This window comes from Peromyscus maniculatus, chromosome 12 (genome assembly GCF_049852395.1).
Source record: "Peromyscus maniculatus bairdii isolate BWxNUB_F1_BW_parent chromosome 12, HU_Pman_BW_mat_3.1, whole genome shotgun sequence".
Lineage (NCBI taxonomy): Eukaryota > Metazoa > Chordata > Mammalia > Rodentia > Cricetidae > Peromyscus > Peromyscus maniculatus.
In genome coordinates this window covers 26,993,664-27,004,953 of record NC_134863.1, presented here as the reverse complement: position 1 = coordinate 27,004,953, position 11,290 = coordinate 26,993,664, and the positions used below count along the sequence as shown (strand labels likewise).

Genomic DNA, 11,290 nt, shown 5'->3' with positions numbered 1-11,290 from the left:
GACCTCCCTGGTGAATTCTGTTTACACCCAGCTTCTTTTCTGAAAGAAGAATATGTGTGTGTGCACATACACCCCCACACAGAAAGATGGTCTCTATTAAACTCAAACTCCACTCCGGTCATTTCCTCCATCTTGAGAAACCATCTGTTAGCTCGAGCATTGCCTTGATGGACTACTCCATGCCAAGAGGGCCCACACACATATGCACAAAGACAGTTCCATTTGGAGACTGGATATCATCTTTAATTAATAATGCCACAGCTTAACATCCTTTTCGTTGCCGTGGCAGATGGCGTGTGTGTGTGTGTGTGTGTGTGTGTGTGTGTGTGTGTGTGTGTATGTGTGTGTATGTCTGTGTGTGTGTATGTCTGTGTGTGTATGTGTGTGTATGTGTGTGTGTATGTGTGTGTGTATGTGTGTGTGTATGTGTATGTGTGTGTGTATGTGTGTGTGTGTGTGTGTGTGTGTGTGTGTGTGTGTGTGTGTGTTCCTGAATACACGAGGGGCCAGCAGACTCCCAAGCAGTTCTCGGCCGATGACTCTTGAGCAGCAACAGTCTCCATAGGCATGGAGGCCAGACTCTGCCTCCCGTGGTCTTGAGTCTTTCTTCCTTCCGGGTCACCTTGCGTGTGTTCTGAAGGCAAGGCTAAGGCCTGTACCGAGTCAGATCAAAGGGCCTCTCGGCACAGCCCAGCCTCCAGGTCTCAGACCTCACTGCCCCTAACCAGAGGGATGCCCCTGGTCAAGACACAGACTGTCTGACAGAGGTGGTCAACCTAGGCCAGCACTGGTCCCCTGTGACACTCAGGGAGCAGCATCAGAGTGGTCCAGCCCTGGGCTGAGAGCTGAAGCTGCTGGGACATTTGATGAATTCCTTTCATTGACAAGCTGGATGCAGCTCAGGCATTTTGGAGGGCCACTCAGAAGGGGCAGACTTGGTGGCGGCCACTGGAGGTCATTTCCAACCCAAACCAAAGAGGCCTCTCTCCCGCCATCTCTACTCTCCGATTTCCACACATGCCCAGTAGGTCCACAGCTCAGACATGGCAGGGGAAAGTGATGATGGGTCCCAGGAGACCATGAAACCTGGGCTGAACTGGATCTGCAGCCATGTGCCGGCCTGAAGCCAGCCCTCTCTCCCATGGTCAACGACAGGCAGAGCTTTCTGAAGCCAGATGGGACCCCTTCCCACGCCAGGCAAGCAAGTTCTCAGCCCCCGGGGCAGAGGGGCAAACCAAAACGGCTCTACTGTCCCATTCCACTGTTCTGTGCCTTGGGAAGGCAAGGAGCCCAAGTCCAGGAGGGTGGGATCAGCTGTTGGGGAAACAGCGCTGTCCAGGTGAGGCCTCTGGCCGGAAGCTGGGCTTGTTCAGTGGGCTGGGGTAGTAGGTGGTTGTGTACACATTGGTCTGCTGTAATGGGTAGAAGTTGGCTCTGTCATCGGGGATCAAGTTATTCTTGTTCAGCGTCTGCGGGGAGAAGAAGGAATCAGAGAAAGGAGAGAAGGCATAAAGAAAGGGCCAGCCGAGGGCAAGGAGTCCTGGAAGGCAGCCATTAAGGGGAAAGTCTACCTATCGACACAGCGCGCCTTCACGTGACCACTGCTTCCCCACCCCCCACCCCCCAGCGATGCCCAGCACAGTGCCAGGACCACAGTCCCATTCACCCTGCTCTTGGCGCCACACAGAGGTTCCCACCTTGAATTCCATGGGGGTGTACTTCTCATTCTTGGGGGTGCCTCCACCCTTGTAGTGCAGGTGGTTAGGGGTGGCAGGATGGACCAGCGTGGATTCCTGAGATTGGCGCCGGCAGTGCTGGCAAGACAGATACACCGCGAGGGTCAAGAGCCCGGAGCCCAGGAAGCAGGACACACCCGTGGCTACCAGCTGGATGAGACTGAACCCTGGAGGAAGAGAGACGGGCGGGAAAGGGAAGGGCTGCTGGGAAGGAGAAGGCCTTCTGATTGTCTTCCCGGGGAGCAGACACATCGTCAAGAGGTCCCAGGATGTGGAGAAAGCTAAGGGCTTTGGGGCCAGAACCAAAGAGAGAGTTGGGGGAGGCTGTCACCGAGACCCCCCCTCTCCCAGGACAGCCTGTAGGTGGAGTCAGAAGTGACAGCCTAAGGATTTGGATGCAGGCTGATGATGGCCTCCTGATGCAGCCGGGAGGCCTCGGAGGGGACGGTGCGGACCTCCTCATACACAACCTTGAAGACAGGTGGGGACCCGCTCCCCCCCCCCTACACCACCAGGCTTGGCTGTCTGCAGCAGAATTGGGAAGGATGCAGACTCAAGTGGTGGATGAGGGACTGTGCCATGAGTGACATGGATGGAGGGCAGTGACAGGAGTGACTCTTTACCTCCACAACTGCTGGTCTCCTCCACACTGGAGGCAGGCAGGATGACTGCAGGGAGAGATAAACGGATATGGTTGGAATGGAGTGAATAAGGAGACTCCCGCCTGGGCTGGGTGCCATCTAGGAGAACCTTTAGGTCAACGGCCTTCACCGCCCCCCCCCCCCCCGCTTCTCCGTAGCCCCCCTCCTCCCTCTATAGGGTGGGTGGTTCAATAGGCGTGTAGTATGAGAGCCTCAAGCATGAGACAAATGTATCATTTCTGATGCTTCATCCCATACTCCAATCTCCGCCACAGGGTTCAGGTTTCAGAAGGGGAAGGGCATAGGGGGAATGGGAGTGTGTGTGAGGGGACTGAGGGGGAGATGGTGGAAAAGTACTAGCCAAAGAACATACCAGGAATCTCACTGTAGGGACAGGGCCGGCTCTGGCTGCTGTTGCCAGGACAGGCACCCGGCCCTGGGACAAGCTCCTCACAGCTCCGGCTCCTGCTCTGGGCCCCATCCTCCGTGCAGACACCCCACTCAGACCACAGTGACCAGCCTTCTGTGGATTGTGGGTGGGGATGAGGTCGAAGGTCTCAGGATCTCCCTGTCGAGGGGTTTAGCAGCTCCCAAACACTCCCCAACCCCCAGTCAGAGGCACCCAGTACCTGGGCAGGCCTGCGTGGCACACAGCGCCTCCTCCGTGTGCAGCCCGAGGCAGACGTCCTCACCCGGGGACGGTGCGGGGTTGGTGCAGGAACGGGTGCGTTGGTAGTGGCCGCCACCGCAGGATGTTGAGCACTGGGACCATGCGGTCCAACAGGACCAGGCACCCCTCACTGCAAAGCGTGGATTGGGTGTGTGTATGTGTGTGTGTGTGTGAGAGAGAGAGAGAGGCTGACCTGGGCCTCATTCCCTCAAAATTCACACCACGCAAAATCAACAGATCGAAGTATTAAAGGATGTCTCCCCAAACTCCGTATGAGCTTCATCTCAAATCAAGTTCCCTATTTGGCTAGCTGGGTAGAGGAAAGAAAAAGCGCAGCAATAATGAAGCAAGCAAGCCCTCGCTCCTGCTCCACTCAGTAGCCACCGAGTCCATGGAGAGGGCAGAACTCAGCTCTCAGTGAGTTGGAGCAGGCTAGCCAGGCCTATTAGGACAATAAGCAAACCAATACATAAACAAAATCTGGGACCCCTTGCAGGCTTGGCAGAGATCACCTCCTCAGGCTTGAGAGTTCCTGGGGAGATGGCGTTGCCCGAGGCTAAAATTTTCTTCCACCCCCTTACCTGGGCAAGCCTGCGGGTTGCAGTCTTGGTACTCTGCAGCGTCTCCCACGCAGGGCAGTCCCCCGTTGCGGGGCTCCGGGTTGGTACACGTTCTCTTGCGGACGCGGAAGCCCAGCTCGCAGTCCCGGGAGCAGGATGACCAGGGGCCCCAGGCGGCCCAGCCACCGCTCAGAGAGTGCGGGGACGTGCTCCCGCTGCGCAGCAGATCCTCCACCAGGGCTGCAGAAGGCCGGCGGGCTCAGCGATCTCGGGGCTGGGCGGCTCGCCTCGCACCGCCCCAAGCTACCCCGGCGCCCCCCGCTTCCGGCCTCCCTCCCCACAGGCCGTACCGTCGGTGTCGCAGGCTCCGCTGCCGTCGGCGGGGCAGGTCCTGGTCTCGGTCCTCCTCTTGCCGAACTGCAGGCCGTGCGGGTCCGGCAGCGGCGCGCGACACGTGAAGCGGAAGCGCTGCTCCTGTCGTGTGCCACCCTGGGTCACGTTCACCGGCAGCCAGGGCGTCCAGGGTGTGTTGCGCCGCACTTCTGGGCAGGCCTCGGGGTTGCACGTCTTGAACTCCTTGGGGGGGGGGGGGGAGGTGAGTGGTTTCAGAGCCTGCAGGCTTCCCCGCACCCCGCGCCCCGGCCCCTATCCCCGGTGCCCTCACCACGCCACAGCCCGGGCAGGAGTTGCCATTCTCGCAGGCCCGACGGCGCGACTGCACGCCGCCTCCACAGTTACTACTGCACTTGCTCCAGGAGCCCCAGGAAGCCCAGAAGATGGGCACCGGGCAAGGTGTATTTTCATTACAGAACCTGGGGAGAAGGGAGGTGTGAAACCCTAGGGAGAGGCAATGTCATCCCCGGGCTGGAGGATGCCCAGATCCCGCCTCCCTGCAGCCACAGCTAGCTCACCGCTCCTCCCGGCTCTTGCCCACGCAGATGCGGCCCCCGTGGCGGGGCGCGGGGTTGCTGCAAGTTCGCTGACGGACCTGGAAGCCGATCCCACAGGACGTGCTGCACTGTGCCCACGATGACCATGTGGTCCACGCCCCATTCCTGGTGGAGTGGGAGGGGACAGAGACACATGGCCCTCTGAGCCCTAGCTTCATAGATCTGGGCTGCATCTGGGGCAGATGGATTTTGTACTGTTGTCAGGACTGGCGAGACAGTGACAGAAAATATCAGCTCCTAACCAGGCTGGCTCAGGCAGATTCGTGCATTCATCCGTTTGCTCATTCATGCCTCAAATATGCATTGAGAGCCTTCTTCCATTTATCAGGGCTGTGCTCAGGGCCAAGGACACAGTGATAGGGCCGGGCCCCTACACAGACAGGCAAAAGGACACACTCTTTAGAGGTCTCAGTTACCATTCCATCCTGCCTTTCCCACTTCTCAGATACCCAAGCCTCCTCTTAGACCTCATTCTCCCGCTTCTCCCCTGCATTAGCTTTCTCCCCCGCTGCAGACATCCACGCCCAAGTTGACCTCAGTGACCGAAGTTGGACTCCCCTGTGTACGGGTACCCTTATCCTTAAAATAAGACTAATGGCTGAATTCTGACCCCTCGAGGTTGCTGTGAGGGTTAAATTAATGAATGTAGATAAAATAATTATTTTAAGAGTCTCTGAAATTATGGGTTAGTTGCGATAATAACCATTTTATGCAGTTCCCAAGTACCAGGCAGTATAGTTCCTAACATACATTATCTCTTTTAACCTTCTCAGCAACTCTCAGGTGGGTATCGCATTCCTTATTTTAAAAAGAGTAGCTAGAGGTCTGTCCGAGGTCATGTCTCTAGACGGCGCAGCCTGGGATCTTCACCCTCTCATGCTGTCCTTCAAGTTTGGAACAGCAAAGCTTAATGCAGCTAGCTTTCGGCATGCCTGTCCAGTCTTTCTTTCCGAATTCCTGCCATTGACGTGAAAACTCTCCTAGTGCTTATATTTCCTGCCCCAGACAATCAATAGCTTCCTGTCCAGTCCCCAGTACTGCACTGAAGTGTAAACACCTGGGTGAGATGCCCCATGTCCCCAGTTCCCTCCACGAGTCCTAAGCAGACACTATACAAACCCTGTCCTCCCTCACATACCTGGAGCAATTGGCGATATGGATGGCTGGCCCCAGGCATTCCAGGCCCCCACAGCGGGGCCTTGGGGAGTCACAGGATCTGGCCCGGCACAGGCAAGAACCCGAGTTGTCTCCATCTAAGTGCTCACACGGTTTCCATGGTGACCACGGGCCAAAGCCCCCGTCCCGTGTCACATTCCGCACCTGCAGACTCATATAAGGGGCAAGACTTCTGTCACACAAGGCAAAGGCAGGGGTGGGCATATACTGGTGGGGAGTCGTGGCTGGCATGGAGGGGAAGGGTCAGGGGAGGGCACACTAGGGTTCTCACAGGACAGGCTGTGATGTTCTGGATCCAGAGGCTCATGTTGGAACTGTCCTCCAGTGTGCTGCAATGTTGCCGTTTCCCGTCCCAGCCGCAGTATGGGTCCCGCGCTGCCAGGCATGCCCTGCCAGATGGAGGTCCTGAGACTCAAGCTTACTGGCTTCCCAGTCTCAGCTTTGTCTCTAGAAAGCACCTGGCAAGCCCACTTTGGGCACCCCTTTCTATCCTGGTTTTCCTCTATGAAAAAGGTTAAGTTCAAAGTTAGGGATTTAGCTCAGCGGTGGAGCGCTTGCTCAGCAAGTACGAGGCCCTGGGTTCCATCCCCAGCACCAGAAAGATGGAAAAGAAAACAGCTAAGTTCACTGTGCCCTTGCTGTGTGCCTGGACCCATTTGAAGCACGTGCAGAAGCATGAATGAGTTCGGTGCAATAACCCAGTGAGGTAGGCTGTTACTGTTCCATCAGGTAGGAGGAAACTCAGAGGGCTCGGCAAGGACTCAGACTTAGCCAGGAGACTACTGTTTTCCCCTGAGCTGAAGGGACCCATTGCTCCTCACCTGGGACCACTGGAGGAGATGCGGTTTGCAGAAATGCCAAGAGATAGCCCTTTCCTGTCATGCCCTCAGAGCATAGTTATTCTTAAGCCTGGCTCCTATGAAAATCCCCCGAGGAGCTTGAAGAAACAGTGGTACCCAAGTGCTCCCCAACACGAGTCTCTGCGGGAGTCTCTGTGGTTTTTAGAAGTCCAGGACAAGGCTAAAGGAAGTCCTGTTGTGAATCACCAGGATGGCTAACCATCTTTGCGTGGAGCCAAGGAGAGGGGAGAGGAGGTTTCCCAGCGATCACACAAATTGTATCTTGCGGGACTGGACCCAGACCTAGGCCCCCCAACTGTCATCCCCCCTACTTTCCATCCTCCATCCAGTTGGAAGTTCTATTGCGTGCACTTCACACCCTGACTGGTATGTGGACCCATTTCTCAGAACTCAGGATGCCGGGTACAGTCTAGGGACCTGTGTGTTTCCCCAGGCTTGAGCTGTTTGGGGCCAGAGAGCGGCAGCTAGCACTTTAGCATTGGGAGAATGAGCTGCTAGGGCAGAATGCTACCCCACCCTTCCCTGGCCATGGGGCTGGCCTTTCTGCAATGTCCCAGAAAAGACAGTGGTTCACACCCCAGTGCATGCATGCCCCAGAATCCTCCACTTATACTCCAGGGCTCCTTTCTTCCCTTTTTTTGTGGTTTATTCAGGTAACATGGCCCTTACATTTTTTAAATAAGAAAGTTCAATCTCCGCTAGGAGGACTTCAAGGAGGAAGAAGAGAGTCTGTGGGGATGACGGAGTCAAGATGTGCTGCTAACTGAAGAGTACCAGATCCTGGAGGCAGAGGGAGGGGGGGCCCTCCAGGCCCACGGTGAACTCACTGCCACCCCAGGGCACACTTTCACCCTGCTCTGATGAGATCTGCTGGGGAAAGTTGAGAGACCACAAAGGCGGGGCCCCCAGAAATGGAGGTGAGGAAACGAGAGAGGCCAAGAGAAGGAACAAAGGCAGTAAGAAGATGGGCAGGTGAGTTTGCAGCATCACACAAGCTCACAAAAGGATCCTTCCCAGTGGTCAAAGATGCTGAGAGCCAACAGGATACGCACAAGAGCCAAGAGCTTACAGCTTTTGCTGTCCTCGAGATGGGATTCTTCTTTTCTCTTGAAGCTTCAGGGACAGTAATTTGTCAGCCATGGTTTAATTGATTCACTAATAAATTAGTTAATTAATAGATAAGGTCTCACTCTATTGTCCAGACTGGCCTGGATCTTACTAGGTAGCCCAGGCTGGCTTCAAACTCACAGCGATCCTCTTTCTCATCCTCTCAAGTGTTCGGATTAGAACCATAGGTCACCAATGCCAGGCACCTGTAAGTTCTGCACATTTAGCAAATTCAATAGGTCATGTCATGCACTGGAGGGAAAAGGAGGCCTTGGAGAGAGAGAGAGAGAGAGAGAGAGAGAGAGAGAGAGAGAGAGAGAGAGAGAGAGAGAGAGAGAGAGAGAGACAGAGAGACAGAGAGAGAGAGAGAGAGAGAGAGAGATGCAAATACAGAAGGAATAATTGAAGACGCCTTCCCCACTCTGATAGCACTAATTCTGATACGCTGTGATTGGTACTTGGCTCCCTGACATGTAGAGCACAGCTTGTTGGCTGCATGTGCTTGCTTGTCTCGTTTTATTAGCTTTGCAATAATAGGATTCTGCAGTTTCCAGGTTTTAGATCTACCTGTTGTTATTTGTTTATGTTATGTAGGGGGCAGGCATGCTCTTGCCATGGCTCGTGTGCAGAGGGCCCCCACCTGTGGCTTTTTAGTAGTGTTAGCCCGTGTTCCAGGCTGGCCCATGATTTTGTGTAATCCAGGCGGTACTTTGGGCATCTTTGGAAGAGGCCCTGATTGGATCCCACTGAGCACACCGTGGCCTACCTGGGAATCCAGATCACTCCCTTGTCTGTGGCTTGTGAATGTTTCCTCCTTACTCACTCAAAGACAACATAATACATTTTATAGCATAAGCATGCTCATATTTTGCCTCTGAGACCAACAGTTTGATTTGAGGGTTTTTCACTGGCAGAATTTTACCAAACTGAACGTTGTGGGGCTCAAAACAATCCAAGTGCACAAAGAATATTGGTATCTATGGCTTTGAGACCCTGCTCACCGACTGAGAGTTGGACCACAAGAAGCAAATCCAGCCAGTCGGAACTCAACAGAGCCCATGACTTGTTATAGATAACAGCTAAGACTCTGTGTGCAGTGTGTATGTTCACACAGATGTGCAGCCACATGTGAGCCCTTGCATGTGGGGGCTGGAGGACAACCTTGGGTGCCACACACCCACTTCCTTTATGATAGGGTCTCTCACTGGGATGCAGAGCTCACTAATTAAGCTGGATTGCTGGCCTCCAAGCCCTGGGATCCGCCCTTCTCCACCTCAGTGAGGAGATTACAAGTGGGAGCCACCACACCAGGGATTTTCATGTGGGTGTTGGGGGTTAAACTTGGGTGCCCATGTTTGCAAGGCAAGTGCTTTGTTGACAAGACCATCCTGAAAACCCCAAAGTAAGATTCTTACCTAACAAAACAAGTGTCTGCTAGCAGAGAGCTTGGTTAGGGATGGAAATGTTGAACCAGCATTTATAAGGCTAAAGCAAAAGATTCTTATGGAACCCACTGTGTCTCACGTTACTTCTTCCCCCAGAGCCTTGCTGGGTCTAAAGCAGTCATTTCTAGTCTTGAGTGCAGATTCTAATTAACCAAACAGAACAAAACGCCTCCTTGCATCTGGGCCTCTGGAACTAGAAGTCCAGGGTTAGAATCTTTAAACGTCAGTGAATTGTTACGGTGTTAGAATCTCCAGTGAAGAGTTAGGGTGGAAAACTTTTGTTCCAGGACCATGTTTGTCAAGGTCCCAAGTCAAGTGGGATCTTGTTTCCCCCCAGGTCCTGACAGAATAGGGGGGACAGGGGAGAAAGACAAAGTGGAAATGACACACTTTTCTCATCCCAAGTCCACTCACTCACTCACTCTCTTTCCACTTAAGGTCTTGAGAAAAAAGAAGACAGTAGATGCTGTACAGAGAGCCCACCCCGTTGGTCTGAGAGGCCTTTGAGACTTCTCTCCAGGGCCAGTGCCTCCTCCTCCTCCTCCTGCTGTTGCTGCTAATAACTAGAGGGATGGCTACTCCTGCAGCTCAGGTGAGTCCACACTCTCTGTCTTTGGGCTAAAGGGCACTTCAAAGCTGACAGAACAAGGAATGTGCTTTAGAAAATGAAAGCTCCATACTAAAGAGCACGGAAGTGCCTGTCACTGAAGGAAGTGGTGGGAATTTAGAGTTCTTTCATGAAAAGAGCCATCAGGCCAATAATACATCACTGTGTCTTTTTTACTGCAGTGTCTCAAGGAGCCGTTACAGAGGGGAACAGGTTTATTCCACTGGCTCACAGGTAGGACAGAGATGGATGGTGGGCATTGTAAGCCCGAGCATCCTAGCTCCCTGCAGCAATAGTGGATGGGGGGGGGGGGGGAGCTGTCCAGGGTAGAAACAGCATCATGGTGTTTTGGAGGAAGTAACAAATACTCAAGACTTCCCAGAACAAGGACCTGGTTGGGAAGAGACACCATTGAGCCTGGGCCTAACCCTGAACCTACGGGGCAGACAGAGGATATCTGTGAGTGAGCCGGGGTTGAGGTGAAAGGCATACAGGAAGGAGGAAAGGGCTGACTCATGGATCGAGCATCTTAGCTCCTCTCTGGCCAAGCCAGAGTATTGGTTATGTGGAACAGAGATTGCTTTGATTAAAGGAGGTAGAGGCAAGCTCCTGGATTCTGGGTGGAGGAGGAGGCTGGGGAGTGTCTCTGCTTACCCACTTTGATCTTCCCGACAACTTTGGAAGGAACAGGGGCAGACATGAAATGCCTGGAACATAATGAAGCACCCCCTCCCCCGCCCACATGTGCCCCCTTGATAGCACTAATTCTGATGTGCTGTGATTGGCATTTGGCTCCCTGACATGTAGAGCACAGCTTGTTTGCTGCACGTTCTTGCTTGTCTCGTTTTATTAGCTTTGCAATAATAGAATTTTGCAGTTTCCAGGTTTTATATCTGCCTTTTTAAAAAATTACATTTATTTATTTATTTATTTGTTTGTTTGTTTGTTTATTTATTTATGTTATGTAGGGGGCAGGCATGCTCTTGTCATGGCACGTGTGTGGAGGGCCCTCCACCTCTAGCTTTATGATAGGATTTTCACTGTACACTTCAGCAGCTTGTAAACCAAACTCAGGAAACAAGAATCCAAGCTGACCTTCTGGCACTTTGTTGCAGAACGGTAGCCTGTTGGGGACACTATACAAGCTCCTGGCTTCCTCTGGGAGATCCGGCGAGTGGGGGATTGTCCCTGTCCCTCACCATCCTCTCATCCCACTGCAGACCATGGCTTTGCAGTGGGCTGGAGCCACACTAACCCATCACAGATATCCATCTGACTCACGACAAGGTTACTCGCCACAGTCTGACCTGTCCTCTAGAGGAACTCTCTGGGTAGTCTGAGACTCTAACCCCATTGTGCCACCACCAAGATTCAGGTCAAAATCCTCCCGTGACATTCTCAGCTGGCCTCAATCCACTCTCCAGACCCACTCCTCAGCACCAGCCCCTTCTGAGGCCAAATAATCGGTTGACTGAAGCATCAGCCCTGGGAGAAAGGTCACCCTGTGCTGGGGAGGGCTGCCTAGTGAAGAGCAAAAA

At 53.7% G+C, this 11,290-nt stretch overlaps 1 protein-coding gene across 3 annotated transcripts in view; it reads right to left on the bottom strand.

Annotated features, from left to right (window-relative positions):
* Nucleotides 1-221: 221 nt before the first annotated feature.
* Sema5b (semaphorin 5B) overlaps nt 222-11,290 on the bottom strand; it is a 123,940-nt gene continuing 112,871 nt past the window's right edge. For all 3 annotated transcript variants that reach the window (XM_076548807.1, XM_076548806.1, XM_076548808.1), the window contains 12 exons: nt 6,005-6,122; nt 5,696-5,877; nt 4,519-4,662; nt 4,272-4,419; nt 3,958-4,183; nt 3,629-3,847; nt 3,007-3,177; nt 2,751-2,900; nt 2,360-2,404; nt 1,698-1,903; nt 445-1,469; nt 222-306 (listed from right to left, as the gene is read on the bottom strand). In XM_076548807.1, coding sequence (XP_076404922.1) covers nt 1,311-1,469; nt 1,698-1,903; nt 2,360-2,404; nt 2,751-2,900; nt 3,007-3,177; nt 3,629-3,847; nt 3,958-4,183; nt 4,272-4,419; nt 4,519-4,662; nt 5,696-5,877; nt 6,005-6,122 — 1,768 coding nt within the window. In that variant the 3' untranslated portion in view covers nt 222-306; nt 445-1,310. The remainder of the gene's footprint in view (nt 307-444; nt 1,470-1,697; nt 1,904-2,359; nt 2,405-2,750; nt 2,901-3,006; nt 3,178-3,628; nt 3,848-3,957; nt 4,184-4,271; nt 4,420-4,518; nt 4,663-5,695; nt 5,878-6,004; nt 6,123-11,290) is intronic.